The 21035-nt window shown below is 43.8% G+C and overlaps 2 protein-coding genes across 5 annotated transcripts in view; both read left to right on the forward strand.

Annotated features, from left to right (window-relative positions):
* Positions 1-3092: 3092 nt before the first annotated feature.
* On the forward strand, positions 3093-3521 carry LOC133649932 (creatine kinase M-type-like; the record flags this gene model as incomplete). The annotated part of the gene is made up of 2 exons (XM_062046668.1): positions 3093-3243; positions 3316-3521. Coding segments are annotated over 2 exons (357 nt in total), but the record flags the coding sequence as incomplete, so codon positions are not given.
* Positions 3522-10687: 7166 nt separating this feature from the next.
* The window catches only part of tns1a (tensin 1a), a 223821-nt gene continuing 213473 nt past the window's right edge, over positions 10688-21035 (forward strand). For all 4 annotated transcript variants that reach the window (XM_062062313.1, XM_062062330.1, XM_062062340.1 and 1 more), the window contains exons 1-2: positions 10688-11116; positions 11231-11389. In XM_062062313.1, the coding sequence (XP_061918297.1) occupies positions 11294-11389 (96 nt within the window). In that variant the 5' untranslated portion in view covers positions 10688-11116; positions 11231-11293. The remainder of the gene's footprint in view (positions 11117-11230; positions 11390-21035) is intronic.

The following is a 21035-nucleotide window of genomic DNA, read 5'->3' on the forward strand; positions in this document are numbered from 1 at the left end:
TTTTGCCGATATCCGATATCCCGATATTGTCCAACTCTTAATTACCGATTCCGATATCAAGCGATACCGATATATACAGTCGTGGAATTAACACATTATTATGCCTAATTTTGTTGTGATGCATTAAACAATGTAACAAGGTTTTCCAAAATAAATCAACTCAAGTTATGCAAAAAAATTAGGGATGTCCGATAATGGCTTTTTTGCCGATATTCCGATATTGTCCAACTCTTAATTACCGATACCGATATCAATAGATACCGATATATACAGTCGTGGAATTAACACATTATTATGCCTAATTTTGTTGTGATGCATTAAACAATGTAACAAGGTTTTCCAAAATAAATCAACTCAAGTTATGGAAAAAATTAGGGATGTCCGATAATGGCTTTCTTGACGATATTCCGATATTGTCCAACTCTTAATTACCGATTCCGATATCAATAGATACCGATATATACAGTCGTGGAATTAACACATTATTATGCCTAATTTTGTTGTGATGCATTAAACAATGTAACAAGGTTTTCCAAAATAAATCAACTCAAGTTATGCAAAAAAATTAGGGATGTCCGATAATGGCTTTTTTTGCCGATATTCCGATATTGTCCAACTCTTAATTACCGATACCGATATCAATAGATACCGATATATACAGTCGTGGAATTAACACATTATTATGCCTAATTTGGACAACCAGGTATGGTGAATATGAGGTCCTTTTTTAAAAAAAATAATAAAATAAAATAAGATAAATAAATTTAAAAAAATTATTTAATAAAAAAGAAAGTAAAACAATATAAAAACAGTTACATAGAAACTAGTAATTAATGAAAATGAGTAAAATTAACAGTTAAAGGTTAGTACAATTAGTGGAGCAGCAGCACCCACAATCATGTGTGCTTACGGACTGTATCCCTTGCAGACTGTATTGATATATATTGATATATAATGTAGGAACCAGAATATTAATAACAGAAAGAAACAACCCTTTTGTGTGAATGAGTGTGAATGAGTGTAAATGGGGGAGGGAGTTTTTTTGGGTTGGTGCACTAATTGTAAGTGTATCTTGTGTTTTTTTATGTTGATTTAATAAAAAAAAAAAAACAAAACAAAACCCGATACCGATAATAACAAAACCGATACCGATAATTTCGGATATTAAATTTTAAAGCATTTATCGGTCACTAATATAGGAGCCCAGTCTAGATTGTATTTTTTTACTCATCTTCTTCCCCAGCGTTTTACCTTTTTCTTATCCTTTACGGGGCGCCTTTGGCCGACCCATCAGCGTTCCTGTTCTGTAAAACCCATGTTTGTCTAATCTTGAACGGGTTTGTGCTAAAAACGTAGCTTTGTTATACTTGTGCAATGACAATAAAGTCCTATACTATCCTATCCTAGACGAGCACTAAAATAGTCAGTGAAGTCACTTGTGCACTTAACAACAATTTGGAAAATATTTTTTTCTGTGAATCTTGTAGCCTCTATGGCAGGGGTGTCCAAAGTGCGGCCCGGGGGCCATTTGCGGCCCGCAGCTAGTTGTTTACTGGCCCGCCACACATTCTGGAAATACTATTGTAAAAATAAAAAAGAACATTAAAAAAAGTGGAATGAGGTGAAATCTAACGAGAAAAAGTTGCAATGTTGACACAAAAGCTGCCATGCAGGCTGTTTTTTTTCTTTCTTTTGTCTTTCTTCATTTTTCTTTTTTTTGCCATTGCTCAAAAAAAAAAAATAATGACAAAAAAAATCCATGTTATAATGAATTATTTCCAGGGCTCCAATTACTTCAAATATTTCACTTTAAAATGTTTTATGTGGTAAATATTGCATGTATTGTGTAGTAGCCATACAAAAACATCAACGTTTTCTTTGACAAAAGCGCATAAAACAAAGAAAATATAAGCATATAACCCCAATTCTTCGGAGTTTGCACTGGCTCCCTGTTCATTTTAGAATTGGTTTTAAATCCTTGCTGTTTGTTTTTAAAGCTTTACATGGACTGGCACCTCAGTATATCTCGGACGTCCTCCAAATTTACACTCCTGCGCGCGCTCTGAGGTCCGAGAGCCAGCTCCAGCTCGTGGTGCCCAGGACGAGACTTAAACCCAGGGGAGACAGGGCCTTCTCTGTGGTCGGCCCTAAGCTCTGGAACACTCTGCCCCTCCATGTTCCAACTGCTCCCACAGTGGAGTGTTTTAAGTCTTGTCTTAAGACCCACTTTTATTCTTTGGCTTTTAACACTACGTGAGTTGTGTGGTCTTCTGTCCTCTGTTGTCCTGTGTGTTTTTTTTTATATAAATTTTGATGTCTATTTTACTGTTTTACTTGGTTTTACCCTTTAAAATCATTTTTAATCATATTTATTTTTTATATTGTCTCTGTATTGGTTTTCTATTCATTTATTCTTTGTTTTTATTCAGTCATTGGTGTAGCATTATATTGTTTTTAACATGGCTGTGCAGCACTTTGGAAACATTCTTGTTGTGTAAATGTGCTATATAAATAAAATGGATTGGATTGGATTGAAAATAATTGTTCCAGAATAAAATGGACAGATATATCTGAAGTTGATCTCGTAACTTAAGTGTTGAAAGAAGAAGAAAACCCTAATAAAAATGTATCACTTTATGAGTGGGGCACCTTTTGGATCCCAAATATATTTAGTGATTTTTTATTTATCTTTTCACTGTGATTACTCAAAAATATGAAATAATTAAAATCAATGGTGTCCTGCATTATTGATCTTTTAGGGCTCTAATGACTAAATACTGCATATTTCAGTTTTACTATAAAAAAAACTAAGTTTTTTTTGACAGAAAAGCCATAAAACATTTTTTTTAAATTTGTATTACTTTATATCAACTTGAAGTTGATATAAAGATTTACTGTAAGCGTTAAATAATTCAAAAAATAATAATAATCTGACTTATTTTTAACATTTTAATGACTGAGACCCTTTATGGTCCCCGGGACCCCTAAAGGTAAAATAAATAAAAAATGCATACATTTTGTTATGGTTTGAAAATGAAAAATATCAAAATGGCCCCCACATGCTTTAATTTTTCCGTGTGCGGCCTTGGTTGACAGCTAAGGACGAGTTCCCAGATCTCAGTCAGCACAACAACCACATGGCTAAAGTTCTAACTCTGGAAATGTATAAAAAGCTAAAGGATCGCACAAGTCCCAATGGCTTCACCATAGATGATGTCATTCAGACAGGCGTGGATAATCCAGGTACATGAACTTTCCTCACTCTGAGAACTAACATTACATTAACTTTGTTTTGGGGTTTTCTGACATGTGCAGGTAACCCCTTGATCAGGACGGTGGGCTGTGTGGCTGGAGATGAGGAGTCCTATGTAGTCTTCAGGGATCTGCTGAACCTTGTCATTGCGGCTAAACATAAAGGTTTTAAACCCAAAGACAAATTGTGCAACAAAGATATAAGGCAAATCCGTCTAACAGACAAAAACAACTGCAAATTGGGAGTTTGTGTGAGCTGCTTCCCATGATGTTCTTCTCCCTTGGGTCTCCAGGATACCGCTGGGTTGGGTTGGTGGGGAGGCCCGGCTGTATAAGTGAGTTTACCTTGGCAGCCAGCCCCGGATGTGTCACCACTCATGGTGCTTTGCTCTAAGTGCGTCCCCGTCTTCTCACATCATTTGGCCCCGCTAAAGACAAAGCTGTCACCTGGAGGTTTTTCCCACTGAAGACGAGAGCCATGGTCCTTGATCCTGACCCGCACGTCGTTTATACGAAAAAAAAAAACAGTGTCAACTAAAGCCCGAGACGCGTGTGGATCATTGTGATATCCACTGATCCGATGTCATTGAGAGTAAGTGATCAAAGCACACTCGGGGACTAGACCAAGCCATTGATCACAGGCCTTTTAGGGTCACCTCTGTCTCTGCGGTGCTTTCTCTCCAAACAGACGTGATGAAGATGGACACAAAAAAAGTGTCACCATTGTTGTGAATTATTGCAGTCAGAGGGCTGCAGGCTGAGTCAGGGCTGGAGTGGGAGGATGCAGAGAGTGGACGAAAGAGTTGAAATAACGGTCGGGATGAAATGGAAAAAAAGGAGGGAATGTAGGGTGAGCAGGAAAGAAGTGTAAGATGGATGAGTCAGCGCATTAGTGAATGATGAGGTGTGTGATGGGACCTAATCTGGTGTGTGCTCCGTACGGTACACACTATGTGCCTTGAATGTGAATGGGATGCTGGCGCAGGATCCAGTCTGTGTGGGCGGGTAGCAAAAGGTCTGGCTGTCGCTCAACAGCGCTTGGCCAATTGGATTGTTGGAGGACACACGATCACAACTGAGCTCATTTTTTACCATCAGCGTTTTTGTCAAATCTGATTCCGAGCCACCTCGCACCGTGAACGAGTCTTTGGGAGATACAGCAGCCTTTTAGAGCCCAGGGTGTGAATTACCTTACCGAGGTCAATCCTTGTTCAATAATCTCATCAAGCTTTGAGTAACTCCTCATTAAAATTAAGTGCCTAAATCCGCACTAAATGTTTACATTAAGGCTGGAAAAAAGGGTAATAAAATTCTCAGAGGACCGTAATTATGTAATTAAGCCAATCTAGGAAGTAAATATCATTTGGCAGAGAAGATAATAGCCAGCGTGTTGTCGGAAACCTCTGGGCAAGTGCAGGATTCTGCATTACATTTTGGGAGGGGGCATTGAGTTAATTTTTTTCTCTGGCCTTCCACTCTTGCGGCTGGGCGGTGCGACCGTTCAGCAGTGATTATCCAAGTTGCTTATCCCTAATGAGGAACTGCAGTTCTTTGCCAAGTGAGCAGAGAACACCTTGTTGGTCATTCTGTCTCTTTAGATGTACAACAGAAAGCTGCGGGCTTATTTTCCTTCTTTTGTTTTTGGTAGTCTAATAAAGTTCCCTGTCACTCTCATTTGATTATTAATTGTAACACTACGAGGTCAAGGTTTTGTGGCCTTTAAACGTAGCCCATCTTGGTATGCTCCTGCTTTTGTTTCACCTCGGGTTCAAACTTAAATGAGAGCGTGAGAGCGTTAGGCATCTGTCAACTCAATGTCCAGCGCAAGCTGTTCATGTGTCAGGAAGTGAGGTTTACCAACGTACATTGGCTGACCTCACACATCACACTAAACCTCACTTTCTTCCGGGTCACGGCACCACCGTCACCCACCTGGTATACAGGCGTCTGTTCCATCCGGAGCTCGAACTTGGGTCCTCCGAATGTGAGAGCGTTATGCATCTGTCAACCCAATGTCCAGTGCAAGCTCCTAAAGTGTTAGGGAGTAAGGTTTGTTAACGTACACTGCTCACTACACTTCTTAACACTTATCTCACTAAATCTCACTTTCTTCCAGGTCACGGCATTACTGTCACCTGCCTGGTCTAGGCCCTGCTTTTGTTCCACCCAAGACTCTATCGCAAAAATGTGTTCCTTTTTGTCCACCAGCGACGCGGAGATCATTATTCATGCATTCGTTACGCCTCGTCTCGATTACTGTAACATTTTATTTTCGGGTCTCCCTATGTCTAGCATTAAAAGATTACAGTTGGTACAAATCGCGGCTGCTAGACTTTTGACAAGAACAAGAAAGTTTGATCATATTACACCTGCACTGGCTTCCTGTGCACTTAAGATGCGACTTTAAGGTTTTACTACTTACGTATAAAATACTAAACGGTCTAGCTCCCTCCTATCTTGCTGATTGTATTGTACCATATGTCCCGGCAAGAAATCTGCCTTCTAAGAACTTCTGCTTATTTGATTCCCAGAGCCCAAAAACAGTCTGCGGGCTATAGAGCGTTTTCTATTCGGGCTCCAGTACTCTGGAATGCCCTCCCGGTAACAGTTAGAGATGCTACCTCAGTAGAAGCATTTAAGTCCCATTTTAAAACTCATTTGTATACGCTAATCTTTAAATAGACCCCTCTTTTAGACCAGTTGATCTGCCGTCTCTTTTCTGCTCTGCCCCCTTCTCCTGCGTTGGAGAGGTTAATAGGTGATCACAGATGAGGCGCTAGTTGTTCAAAGTCGGGACCCGGGGTGGACCACTCATCTGTGCATCAGTTGGGGACGTCTCTGCGCTGCTGACTTTTCTCCACTCAAAATGATCCCCTGCTGGCCATAATGGACTGGACTCTCAATCTCACTGTATCCCATTGGGTTGAGTTTTTTCTTGCCCTGATGTGGGATCTGAGCCGAGGATGTCGTTGTGGCTTGTGCAGCCCTTTGAGACACTCGTGATTAAGGGCTGTGTAAATAAACATTGATTGATTGATTGATGATCCCGGTTTCTGCGTGTATGAGAGCACTATAGACATCGAACTAAAAGCCCAAGCTGTCAACTCGATGTCAAGCGCAAGCTCTTAAGATTTTAAAGAGTAAGGTTTACCAACGTTCACTGGCACAGCCGTCTTAGCTGGCCTCTGTGTGTACATAAACTAAGCGAAAATGAACTGGGACTAAAAAAGCACATTCCTCAAATGATTCCGTGGTGGAACTGTCAACAAATTCCAAGTGTCTCTCTTCCAACACACATAGTACTAAACTCTGCCCAGAAGTTGCAAGCAGTTTCAAAATATATTGGTGATGAAAAAGTAAGAATCAAGGGGAACCAAGCCCATTTATTGGTTATTGTATTAATAGTATTCTTAAGACAAGTTAAAAGAATAGAGTTGTGGTTCCTTCGACTATTGGTGCACCCGACACAAGATCAGTTTTCACTGGTTAATTGTGTGAATGTGAGTGTGATGTCTGTCGCCATGTGTCATGTAATTGACTGACGACCAGTCCACGATGTGTTTTGCCAGAAGTTGTAAATATCAATAAGCTCCAGCGCTCTGCGACCCTGCAGCGTAAACAGTGCAGAAAAGGGAATGGATTACTTGCGCCCGTGTTTAGTGTTTATCGGTTTTCACTGGTTAATAGTGTGAATGTGAGTGCGACTGGTTGTCTGTCTCCATGTGTCATGTAATTGACTGACGACCAGTCCACGATGTGTTTTGCCAGAAGTTGTATACATCAATGAGCTCCAGCGCTCTGCGACCCTGCAGTGTAAACAGTGTAGAAAATGGAATGGATTACTTGCGCCAGTGTTTTATGTTTATCGGTTTTCACTGGTTAATAGTGTGACTGGTTGTCTGTCTCCATGTGTCATGTAATTGACTGACGACCAGTCAGAGATGTGTTTTGCCAGAAGTTGTATATATCAATAAGCTCCAGCGCTCTGCGACCCTGCAGTGTAAACAGTGCAGAAAAGGGAATGGATTACTTGCGCCCGTGTTTAGTGTTTATCGGTTTTCACTGGTTAATAGTGTGACTGGTTGTCTGTCTCCATGTGTCATGTAATTGACTGACGACCAGTCCACGATGTGTTTTGCCAGAAGTTGTATACATCAATGAGCTCCAGTGCTCTGCGACCCTGCAGTGTAAACAGTGAAGAAAATGGAATGGATTACTTGCGCCAGTGTTTTATATTTATCGGTTTTCACTGGTTAATAGTGTGAATGGTTGTCTGTCTCCATGTGTCATGTAATTGACTGACGACCAGTCAGAGATGTGTTTTGCCAGAAGTTGTATACATCAATAAGCTCCAGCGCTCTGCGACCCTGCAGCGTAAACAGTGCAGAAAAGGGAATGGATTACTTGCGCCCGTGTTTAGTGTTTATCGGTTTTCACTGGTTAATAGTGTGAATGTGAGTGTGACTGGTTGTCTGTCTCCATGTGTCATGTAATTGACTGACGACCAGTCCACGATGTGTTTTGCCAGAAGTTGTATACATCAATGAGCTCCAGCGCTCTGCGACCCTGCAGTGTAAACAGTGTAGAAAATGGAATGGATTACTTGCGCCAGTGTTTTATGTTTATCGGTTTTCACTGGTTAATAGTGTGACTGGTTGTCTGTCTCCATGTGTCATGTAATTGACTGACGACCAGTCAGAGATGTGTTTTGCCAGAAGTTGTATATATCAATAAGCTCCAGCGCTCTGCGACCCTGCAGTGTAAACAGTGCAGAAAAGGGAATGGATTACTTGCGCCTGTGTTTAGTGTTTATCGGTTTTCACTGGTTAATAGTGTGAATGTGAGTGTGACTGGTTGTCTGTCTCCATGTGTCATGTAATTGACTGACGACCAGTCCACGATGTGTTTTGCCAGAAGTTGTATACATCAATGAGCTCCAGCGCTCTGCGACCCTGCAGTGTAAACAGTGAAGAAAATAGAATGGATTACTTGCGCCAGTGTTTTGTGTTTATCGGTTTTCACTGGTTAATAGTGTGACTGGTTGTCTGTCTCCATGTGTCATGTAATTGACTGACGACCAGTCCACGATGTGTTTTCCAGAAGTTGTATACATCAATAAGCTCCAGCGCTCTGCGACCCTGCATTGTAAACAGTGCAGAAAATGGAATGGATTACTTGCGCCAGTGTTTTGTGTTTATCGGTTTTCACTGGTTAATAGTGTGACTGGTTGTCTGTCTCCATGTGTCATGTAATAGACTGACGACCAGTCAGAGATGTGTTTTGCCAGAAGTTGTATATATCAATAAGCTCCAGCGCTCTGCGACCCTGCAGTGTAAACAGTGCAGAAAAGGGAATGGATTACTTGCGCCCGTGTTTAGTGTTTATCGGTTTTCACTGGTTAATAGTGTGAATGTGAGTGCGACTGGTTGTCTGTCTCCATGTGTCATGTATTTGACTGACGACCAGTCCACGATGTGTTTTGCCAGAAGTTGTATACATCAATGAGCTCCAGCGCTCTGCGACCCTGCAGTGTAAACAGTGCAGAAAATGGAATTGATTACTGCGCCAGTGTTTTGTGTTTATCGGTTTTCACTGGTTAATATTGTGACTGGTTGTCTGTCTCCATGTGTCATGTAATTGACTGACGACCAGTCCACAATGGGTTTTGCCAGAAGTTGTATACATCAATGAGCTCCAGCGCTCTGCGACCCTGCAGTGTAAACAGTGCAGAAAATGGAATGGATTACTTGCGCCAGTGTTTTATGTTTATCGGTTTTCACTGGTTAATAGTGTGACTGGTTGTCTGTCTCCATGTGTCATGTAATTGACTGACGACCAGTCCACGATGTGTTTTGCCAGAAGTTGTATATATCAATAAGCTCCAGCGCTCTGCGACCCTGCAGTGTAAACAGTGCAGAAAAGGGAATGGATTACTTGCGCCCGTGTTTAATGTTTATCGGTTTTCACTGGTTAATAGTGTGAATGTGAGTGTGACTGGTTGTTTGTCTCCATGTGTCATGTAATTGACTGACGACCAGTCCACAATGTGTTTTGCCAGAAGTTGTATACATCAATGAGCTCCAGCGCTCTGTGACCCTGCAGTGTAAACAGTGTAGAAAATGGAATGGATTACTTGCGCCAGTGTTTTATGTTTATCGGTTTTCACTGGTTAATAGTGTGACTGGTTGTCTGTCTCCATGTGTCATGTAATTGACTGACGACCAGTCCACAATGGGTTTTGCCAGAAGTTGTATACATCAATAAGCTCCAGCGCTCTGCGACCCTGCAGTGTAAACAGTGCAGAAAATGGAATGGATTACTTGCGCCAGTGTTTTGTGTTTATCGGTTTTCACTGGTTAATAGTGTGACTGGTTGTCTGTCTCCATGTGTCATGTAATTGACTGACGACCAGTCCACGATGTGTTTTGCCAGAAGTTGTATATATCAATAAGCTCCAGCGCTCTGCGACCCTGCAGTATAAACGGTGCAGAAAATGGAATGGATTACTTGCGCCCGTGTTTTGCGTTTACTGTGATGTGGACTGAACGACAATTCAAGCCGAGTTCCCTTTGCCAAAAAACATATTTTATATCATCCTGTTGTATCCGTGTGATCCAACATCTTAAGACCCTCACTCGTTTTGCTCCTCCTCGCAGGCTATCCGAGCTCTGGTCCTCCTATGCACTTTTTTTTTTTTTCGTAATTTTTTTTTATCTGCCTCACTTACTGCTTTGATGTGTTGTAATTGCGTTGGGTTGGGCTAGGAAAGGAGGGGAGAGAAAAAGCGTTCTGCAGTGAAAATGTGCTTTCGCTGAAGCGTAGAGAGACTGCAGCACCAGTGAACGTGCCCGTGCACCACCGGCAGTCGTCTGTGTGCACGTGAATGTGTAAGCGAGAGAGAGAGAGAGAGAGCGCAATAATCAACCAAGACAATGATTCAAGAACTCACTCTCCTCCTTCAGTCTTTCCTATCAGCTCAATTCTGCGCACACGCCGCAATCATCTCGCTGCACTGCGAGTCCGCTCATTGCGCATGCTGGCGCGTTTGTGCGTGCGCTTACTGGTGCACTCTCTCCCCCCTCTTGCGTCTTGTTTTTAACCATTCCTGTCCGCTCCTGATGTCTCCCATCCATCCATCCGTGCAATCTCGACATGCCCGTTGCTTCTTTCAGTCTACTATACTTCCAAGTACTCTCTCCTGGATGCCAGCTGCACTCTCAAATGTAAACACAATGAATGTATACACTGAGGCTGGTATTCATTTGCAACCTTTTTCTACCAATCGTTCTGTTTCCAGTATACCCCTCAGTTTTTTTTCTCTCCCCCCCCCAACCTCCTCCCCTCGCTGGCTGAGTAAGTGCTGCAGCATCACTGCATGTGTGTGTGTGTGTGTGTGAGAGAGAGAGAGCAGCAGCGTGTGCGAATGAGAGCGCAAAGCACCGGGGATCCTGAGCCTGGAGGGGAGCCGTGCGATGAGAGGGGGGCTCTTCAGCCTGTGGATGTATGTGCCAGGACAGCGTTTTTTTTCAATGTTTTTTTGTGTTGCCAAAGGGGAGTGCTGGTGAATGCGTATGCGGACGGAGAGCGTGAGTGTGGGACATGTGTGTGTAACGGTGTCGTCGATTAGTGATGGACTATTCACATTATGCAGTCGGAGATGCTCATGACACTAACACTGATCTAGACCGGCTCGGGAGGCAGAGGGGACCCGTGATGGATGGAGAGACAGATGTTGGGTCTTGATGCATTGGGTTTCTCTAAACCGACCAACCGAGGGGTCTCGTCCATTTTGGGGTAATCGGTGGCTTTACGCAGACCTCCTTGCTCTCCTGTGAATTGGAATCAAAGACAAATACCCAAACAGGTAGTCCACCATTTCCAAAATCATTCTAAGCATACAAGGTTTAGATTTTGCTTGTGTGCGGTCTTTTTTTTATTTTTTAGTTTGACATTGTTCTTTTTTGGTTGGGGCTTTCAGGATTCTACCCTGGAGCCGAGCGGGAAATAAGAGGCTGGCAGAAGAGAAGGTGCAAACACAGGCATGGCTCGCCTCAACTGGTGCTTGGCTGCCGTTATCAGCTGGAGCAAGTTCCTCTTCGCCTGCTTCTTTCCACTGCGGGGGGCCAAGCGAGACAAGGTAAGACCTCTCCAAGGAGGCGGCGGGGGCGGGGGGATGGGGGGGGGGGGTTTGCAGGGACAGCCATCGATTTAGGAGACCGAGTAAGGATTTGAAGGGACTTGAGTAGAGGACTGTGAGTTCTGCAAATCTGCACATTGGCTTCCATGCATCACGTCATTCGATGTGTCGTATAGGAGGCATAATTATGCGAAAATAAACATCTGCTAGGCCACTCAAACATTACATGCAAGAAGCCAAAATAATTGTGTGAATGCTGTTGGGAGGCCAGTCATGCAGAGACCTAGGTCCATGACCGCCTCTGTAGGTGCTGATTCAAGGTCAGCGTTACATCTGAACGTGGTCTCCAGGCAGATGGTACATTGGCATTGTTGGGCTCAGATTCTGGGTCCACCGGGGGCGGTACTTGCCTCCATCAGCTGGGGATGGATGCTTTGTATTATAGGGTCACCTTGCTGTCCCAAATTGCAGTCCACTATGGTATCGCCATTGCACGTCTTGTAGGGCCGGTGGAGTCTTTCATCCGTTTGCCATGTTTTGCCATGGTGCACATGCTTCAGTGAGAAATCCGGTCCTGTCTTGGTCTGCCGGTTTTGGTAAAAGAAAAGATGCACCACCTTTTCTGCTATTCGCGCGGCAGATTATTGACAATGTGTCTTAGTAGTGGAATGGCCAACATTTTTGCCTTGATGTCGCAGACTAAGCACAACAAACGCAATGCACGCTAACCTTCTCACAGAATTTTCTTGGAATTTCCTGGCACAAAGAGAGACCTTTTTATGGAAAATGTATATGTTATAGCACCCTCCTTACTTTAGTCCTTATTTTTGACCTTTTTATTTTGGTCATTCCAAAGCTTTCGAACTACAAGACGCATGAATTGCAACACAAGAATCGTTTGCGTTTCGTTAGAACTAAAGGGAAATAAATGACTGCTGTCTGCCGTGCAATACTGCAACTGCCCGTCACTTCAAGCCCCAATACCCTCCCACCAGCAACCCCCCCCCCCCCAAACACCCCCATGCACAATTGCCGCAGCTCCTTATCTCTACACCCACGCTGAATCCCAGCACTAGCTTCCTGTCAAAGACTGCATAGGCTTCATGAGCAGTTGTGCAAGCATATTAGTTCAAATTACTTGTTTGATCAATGCATTAAGCGTTCGTCTTTTACTGGAAATTATTATTTTTGTAGCCCAAGCATTGACCGTGCTGCAATTTCAGGATAACAAGTGTGCTTAGGAGCGTATTAGAAACTGCACTCCTGCCCCAACCCCTAAGTCAAGTTTGATGGCTCCAGCGACAGTGCCAGGAGCTCATCACGTGACCGGCTGGGGCGGTGAAAGTGAAGAGGTAAGGCTCCGCGTCGTCCCCCCTCTGTGGAACATGGTGAGGTGTTCAGTTTCTATGGCAACGCAGCTCACACGGTCCCAGGCCTGGGTTACGGCAGGAGATGGCGTAACGGGTGGGGGGTTCGGGGGGGGGCTGAGCCTGAGGGATGATGATGTGCAGAGGTTTTTCCGCCAGTGTTACTATGGTGACGCCATGGTAGCACTTACATCTGGTCCCTTCTTTACATTCCGTCTGCCTTTCTCTCCAGTGTCCTTTGATATACTTGGTTTGTTTCTCTCTTCCCATTCTTTTCATTGAAAGCCTTTCCCTTTTCGTTTATGTTTCCTTAGGTTCCTTCTTCGTCTCCACCTCTCCTTTCCAACACCTTTCCGATCATTGTTGGTCCCCTTTTGTGTTCCCTACGCGTTTCCTCTCCCTCCCCTGCCCCTCTGGTGTTTACTTCTCTCTATTCATTTAACTAATGTCCCACCGGGGCTGTAAATTCACATCAGGCAATGCTGTGGACAGCCAAAAGAAGAGATGGCGATAGGAAACCTGTCCAGTGAATGGCTCCTTATTCTCCTCCTCCGTCGCATATCCATGAAAAGCTCATTCATTGTGCCTTGCATTCATAACACGCAGACCCTCCGCGATGAGTAATGTTTGCCACTTGTGGGTGAACGGCATGCAGGTACCGCGCCCAGAGAATTACAAATCTGGTCCACAAATGGTTCGCAGTGTTCTGGGCCGGCGCTCAACATGATGGATGCTTTGTTATTCTTGCATTAAAGCTTTAACGTGATGGATTCCTTGGTTTGAGAAAATGAACTTACTTCAAGTTTGGTCCTCGTTTCTCATTGTTTCTAATTGAAGCCAACTATTTTGGACCGGAGGTCTTGATGGCGGATGTTCTGATCGGATATCGGTTTTGTATCTCAGAGGTTTTTTGTGCTTTCTTGCATGGTCTTCACCCACTTTCAATACAGAAGTTGTACATCCAGGCAAGTTTACCAATCTGCACAGAGTGTGAAGACCACTAGAGGCTGCTATCAAGCCAGCATAGACTGTTTCCTGCAGGAAAATAATAGCTGTCATGTTTCACACACAGGCCCCCAATTACATCACAACTTTGCCACAGTTTTCTGTCAGTTGCCATAATGCTTGTGGTGTACACACGATGCACCCACAGATTATGTGTCAGGTTAGCCTTTGGGTCGAGGAAACTGTTACAGTGCAAGTGATGAAGTGCAGCAGGGATCAATGGAGGGTGTTTTCTCCCAACCAATCGGCTCTTAGCTCTTTATGGATCTTGACTGCGCTGTGATGTAATGTGCTCACTGATACAATGTTGATTCATTGCTTGGCCTTTTTATTGACGTGCGAGCGCGCACACACGCAAGAATGTTTGTTTACACGTATGTGTAAAGTGTGAGTACATGCGCGTGGATTTCCCGTCGCAGATTACCAGCGTGTGACTGGCGTGCCGTCGCGGTTGTGTGGCGCATTAAACAAAGATTTTGTCCGCAAGAATCTCAGTTTGCAAGTGTGTGTACTATTTTTTCCAAGATGGCGCTGCTGTAGATGCTGCTGTTGGCAGGAGCTTTGTGGTCTTGTGTCATCCTTTTGTGTTCCTGATGTTTCCCTCTTGTTTTCATGTGGGGTTTTTTTTGTGCCTTTTGGTTCGGAACCCTTTGGGACTGTGGGACAAGGGGTGGCACATTTGTGACGTCTGCGGTGATTTTTTTGTGAACTTCTGGATCTGCCTCCCGTCTGCAATTGTGCACTGCTCAAGCGTCCTCTGCGCACGGCAAATGTATGCCACGCACAAAATCAAATAAAAAAAAAAAAGCGTATAACAATTTTCGACACACGGACACGACAGAGAAAACAGTTTTCGTCATCATTGTTCAAATATTGTAACGTCTGTCGAGACGCTTTGAGGACATGAATTCCATCCATCACTTTACAGAGCAAAACTCTTTATTGTCGGCCATAAACACATCACCAAAACGTTAGTAAAACAAATGATAACTAGCAAAACTGATCATTTTCTGCAGTACAAACCAGACCAAAAGCAACTTTGTTATATCAACAGCAGCCGCTCGCTCTTTCTCACTTGCGCCAACACATGCACATATGGCACTTAGCCAGTGATGCGTTTACAGCCACACAAAAAGTCGGACAACTCCAACACCACACACAAAGTGTCATTCCAGGTCGTTACACTATGATTTACCAATCAAATGTGTGCTTATTCTAGTGTCATTTATTAGGAATTTATCATTTATAAATATTAATCATGAAATGCTGTTAGTATATTAAATAAATACTAATAAAAATATATTTTTTACAAACAGGAAGTTGCAAGAATGTACACATGATCCCCTGCTTACATCTCATTGTGCAACATGTGAATGTTTTAATTGGAACTAAATGCAATGTCTGAAAGGGGTACAAATTATTTCCAAAGGGACAAGCGGTAGAAAATGGATGGATGGATGGAGATTGAACTTGTTATTTAGTCAGGTTTGGGCCAGGTGTGCTGCTGGTGTAGCCACAGTGTGCACGTCTGATGTTGCTCACATGGGCTCCACTGAATGCTCAGGGAGTTTTTGCGTTTGCTCACACACATGAAAAATTAGAGGGAACATTGCCCGGGAGCCTGTTGGCCATGGAGACCAGCTGCTGGGTCTCTGCCACACCAGAGTCTGTTTGGAGAGACTGGAGGAGATGCCGGATGAAGAGACAGGGCTGCGGAGCTGGGACGGACAGGCTTCACAGTGTCTTGGCTGAATGAGCAGGTATCGGACACCTCGGTGTCCTTAGACGCATCCTCGCTCATCCAGACTGGACACCGGCCGAGAGTTGGTGGGCGGGCCGAGGGTGGAGTCGGCTCTCTTGGTTGCTTTGTTGGGTCTGCTCCTGTCTCTGGCCATGACCCCCCCCACTCCAGCAGACGATGGCGTGGCCACCACAGTGTATATGTTTTTTGTTGTTGTTGTTTATTTACTTTTGTAGCTGTATGTAGAAGTGGCTGGTTGCATCATCTCTGCTCTTTTAATGTCCTTTGTGTTCTTTGATGTTTCCCTCTTACACACATATTTATGTGTGCTCTGGCTATGAGGTTTTTTTCCCCTTGGCCTCAGTCTGGACCCCCTCTCCAGGGGCAAGGCATACTTGAGACCTCCGAATTCGGGAGATGAGGGGGGGGGGGGGGGTTGGTGGTAGCGGGGGTGTATATTGTAGCGTCCCGGAAGAGTTAGGGCTGCAAGGGATTCTGGGTATTTGTTCTGTTGTGTTTATGTTGTGTTACGGTGCGGATGTTCTCCTGAAATGTGTTTGTCATTCTTGTTTGGTGTGGGTTCACAGTGTGGCGCATATTTGTAACAGTGTTAAAGTTGTTCATACGGTCACCCTCAGTGTGACCTGTATGGCTGTTGATCTAGTATGTCTTGCAGTCACTTACGTGTGTTTGTAGAGGCCGCATAGAACATGTGACTTGGCCGCTGTATACGTGTGGAGAAAAAGCGGACGCGGCGTCAGGTTGTAGAGGACGCTAAAGGCGGTGCCATCACGGCACGCCCCCAATATTGTTGTCCGGGTGAAAATCGGGAGAAATTCGGGAGAATGGTTGCCCCGGGAGATTTCCGGGAGGGGCACTGAAATTCGGGATTGGCAAGTATGGGGCCCAGGCTTAGACTGATTTTTTTTTTTCTCACCACCCCCAGCATTTACCTGTTTCTCACCTTTTTTTGTAAAGGGCAGCCGGAAGTTGACAGACCCGTCAGCGATCCTGTTCTGTCTCCCTGTAATGTTTGTCTGCTCTTGAATGGGATTATTAAAGTATTTCTGATTCTGTTTCTGTACCACTATTACCTTTATTTCCAACACTGTGAGAAATGAGGGGATTCACGTCAGCCCGTACATGAAACAACTAATGCTAATTTGTGTCATTTTGGGTTTTGGAATGGACAAGGTGAGGTGATCATGAGCTCTGAGGAGGGGGATGGATAGGTGGCCCACTGAGGCGGTTCAGAAAGGATCATTTGTGGAAAGTTTTGGGGGAGAGCGACATAACATTTCTTGACCCACCCACCTCTTTTTTCCCTTCATGGAATAAAGTCGCCCCGGTTGACAAAAGAGGAGGCAGACGTGGCTGAGTCGAGGAGAGAGTGCAAGGGATGGGGGAAGACTGACCAAGCGTCCTCTTTCCCAGTGGTGCTGCATGTCACATCTACTCTGGATATGAGTTGCTGTCAGACCCTCCACGCCATTACTGGGAATATATGGAAATACCTTGGATTTCTCATTTGAGCTGGAAAGCCGAACTTGGGGGGGTCAGAATGCCCTCCGTGTCACTGTCTCTCCCCTCGACTCTTGCTGGACGAGCTCGGACATGGGTCTGCCTCTCCTGCATGTTTTGGGTAAGACGTTCCTGTCCGTCAGAGAGTCTTTCACAAGTTTTTTGTCGGTTTGTCTAATTAGGGGAGGTAAAGAACCATGAATTGACTTACGTGGACCCCGACTTAAACAAGTTGAAAAACTTATTCGGGTGTTACCATTTAGTGGTCAATTGTACGGAATATGTACTGTACTGTGCAATCTACTACAAACCCTGTTTCCATATGAGTTGGGAAATTGTGTTAGATTTAATATAAACGGAATACAATGATTTGCAAATCCTTTTCAACCCATATTCAGTTGAATATGCTACAAAGACAACATATTTGATGTTCAAACTCATAAACTTAATTTTTTTTTGCAAATAATAATTAACTTAGAATTTCATGGCTGCAACACGTGCCAAAGTAGTTGGGAAAGGGCATGTTCACCACTGTGTTACATGGCCTTTCCTTTTAACAACACTCAGTAAAGGTTTGGGAACTGAGGAGACACATTTTTGAAGCTTCTCAAGTGGAATTCTTTCCCATTCTTGCTTGATGTACAGCTTAAGTTGTTCAACAGTCCGGGGGTCTCCCTTGTGCTATTTTAGGCTTCATAATGCGCCACACATTTTCAATGGGAGACAGGTCTGGACTACAGGCAGGCCAGTCTAGTACCCGCACTCTTTTACTATGAAGCCACGTTGATGTAACACGTGGCTTGGCATTGTCTTGCTGAAATAAGCAGGGGCGTCCATGGTAACGTTGCTTGGATGGCAACATATGTTGCTCCAAAACCTGTATGTACCTTTCAGCATTAATGGCGCCTTCACAGATGTGTAAGTTACCCATGTCTTGGGCACTAATACACCCCCATACCATCACACATGCTGGCTTTTCAACTTTGCGCCTATAACAATCCGGATGGTTCTTTTCCTCTTTGGTCCGGAGGACACGACGTCCACAGTTTCCAAAAACAATTTGAAATGTGGACTCGTCAGACCACAGAACACTTTTCCACTTTGTATCAGTCCATCTTAGATGAGCTCAGGCCCAGCGAAGCCGACGGCGTTTCCGGGTGTTGTTGATAAACGGTTTTCGCCTTGCATAGGAGAGTTTTAACGTGCACTTACAGATGTAGCGACCAACTGTAGTTACTGACAGTGGGTTTCTGAAGTGTTCCTGAGCCCATGTGGTGATATCCTTTACACACTGATGTCGCTTGTTGATGCAGTACAGCCTGAGGGATGGAAGGTCACGGGCTTAGCTGCTTACGTGCAGTGATTTCTCCAGATTCTCAGAACCCTTTGATGATATTACGGAGCGTAGATGGTGAAATCCCTAAATTCCTTGCAATAGCTGGTTGAGAAAGGCTTTTCTTAAACTGTTCAACAATTTGCTCACGCATTTGTTGACAAAGTGGTGACCCTCGCCCCATCCTTGTTTGTGAATGACTGAGCATTACATGGAATCTACTTTTACACCCAATCATGGCACCCACCTGCTCCCAATTAGCCTGCACACCTGTGGGATGTTCCAAATAAGTGTTTGATGAGCATTCCTCAACTTTATCAGTATTTATTGCCACCTTTCCCAACTTCTTTGTCACGTGTTGCTGGCATCAAATTTTAAAGTTAATGATTATTTGCAAAAAAAAAAATGTTTATGAGTTTGAACATCAAATATGTTGTCTTTGTAGCATATTCAACTGAATATGGGTTGAAAAGGATTTGCAAATCATTGTATTCCGTTTATATTTACATCTAACACAATTTCCCAACTCATATGGAAACGAGGTTTGTAATAATAGAGTTTGGTTGATAGTGCAAACTGGAGAACTGATCTTTTGGCCTTAAAGGTCAAATGCGTGTGATTCCCGTCTTTGGTTCTGCGCTGGTACTTCCTAGTCCGTGACTCCATCCCCAGGCTAGGGCTAATCCACTTGCAGCTCCGTGTTCCTGGGTTGAGTCCACGCGGCCTCTGCACCGGAGCTATTTCTAGTTCTCTCCTGTATAATTTAATCTGCCACTGCGTTGCTTTTCCTCCTATGCGAAACTGGCTGAGTGCGTTGGGAAGACGGGCACGCACCACCGAGACCGTTCACGCAAGACCATGAAGATCTGCACATCTGTATTTGTTCTTATAGGCGACAGTCTTTATGGATCATCTCGTTTTTTTCAAAAGCATCTTTTTTTTTTGTAGACATCCCGAGCATGAAAATAGATAAACGCTTTGCCTTTTCCCATTCGGTATGGATACGTGGTGTGTGATGATGCATCCGAGTGTCTAAGCGAGGAATCTGCCCTACTTTCGAGTCACACTTGCAGTCAAGAAGACTCCCATTCGGATGCAGGAGTGCAGAATCCCCCCCTCATGCACGGGGAGGGAGAGACCTGGAAGGCGGCGAGGAGTAACACGCAGGAGTGACGCGCAAGAGGCCGGTTCTAAGAAAGCTCCCCAAATACACACTATTAATTATTGATCATGCCCATGCGCATGGGGGAGAATATAAAATGTGACACGCTGGCAGAAGCCGCGTCTCTACAGTAGCACGTGTGTGCTCATTGTTAGCCAGATACTGATTTGTGTCTAAAATACTCTATATTGCCAAAAGTATTTGGCCACCTGCCTTGACTCACATATGAACGTGAAGTGCCATCCCATTCCTAACCCTTAGGGTTCAATATGATGTCGGTCCACCTTTTGCAGCTATCACAGCTTCAACTCTTCTGGGAAGGCTGTCCACAAGGTTGCGGAGTGTGTTTATAGGAATTGTCCACCAAAAAGCGTATTGGTGAGGTCAAGAAGGCTCTGTTCTAATTCATCCCGAAGGTGTTCTATCGGGTTCAGGTCTGGACTCTGTGCAGGCCAGTCAAGTTCATCCACACCAGACTCTGTCATCTATCTTTATGGACCTTGCTTTGTGCACTGGTGCACAGTCATGTTGGAAGAGGAAGGGGGATCGCTCCAAACTGTTCCCACAAAATTGGGAGCATGGAATTGTCCAAAATGTTTTGGTATCCTGGAGCATTCAAAGTTCCTTTCACTGGAACTAAAGGGGGCAAGCCCAACTCCTGAAAAAGAACCCCACACCATAATTCCTCCTCCACCAAATTTCACACTCGGCACAATGCAGTCCGAAATGTAGCGTTCTCCTGGCAACCCAGACTCGTTCATCAGATTGCCAGATAGAAAAGAGTGATTAATCACTCCACTGCTCTAGAGTCCAGTGGTGACGTGCTTTACACCAGCGGTCCCCAACCACCGGGCACCGATTGGTACCGGGCCGTGCAAGAAATTATTATTATTTTTTTAATTTTTTTAAAAAATTAAATCAACATAAAAAACACAATATATACATATTGTGTATGTGTATGTCTATATAGATCAATACAGTCTGCAGGGATACAGTCCGTAAGCACACATGATTGTATTTCTTTATGAAAAAAAAAAAAAAATCCCCCCCGGTCCGTGGGACAAATTTTCAAGCGTTGACCGGTCCCCAGCTACAAAAAGGTTGGGGACCACTGCTTTACACCACTGCATCCCACACTTTGCATTGGACTTGGTGACATATGGCTTAGATCAGGGGTCACCAACCTTTTTGAAAGCAAGAGCTACTTCTTGGGTGCTGATTAATGCGAAGGGCTACCAGTTTAAAACACACTTAAATAAATTGCCAGAAATAGCCAATTTGCTCAATTTACCTTTAACTCTATGTTATTATTAATAATTAAGGATATTTACACTTAATTGAACGGTTTAAAAGAGGAGAAAACACAAAAAAAATGACAATTGAATTTTGAAACATAGTTTATCTTCAATTTCGACTCTTTAAAATTCAAAATTCAACCGAAAAAAAAGAAGAGAAAAACTAGCTAATTCGAATCTTTTTGAAAAAATTTAAAAAATAATTTATAGAACATCATTAGT

The sequence above is a fragment of the Entelurus aequoreus genome, linkage group LG01 (assembly GCF_033978785.1).
Source record: "Entelurus aequoreus isolate RoL-2023_Sb linkage group LG01, RoL_Eaeq_v1.1, whole genome shotgun sequence".
NCBI lineage: Eukaryota > Metazoa > Chordata > Actinopteri > Syngnathiformes > Syngnathidae > Entelurus > Entelurus aequoreus.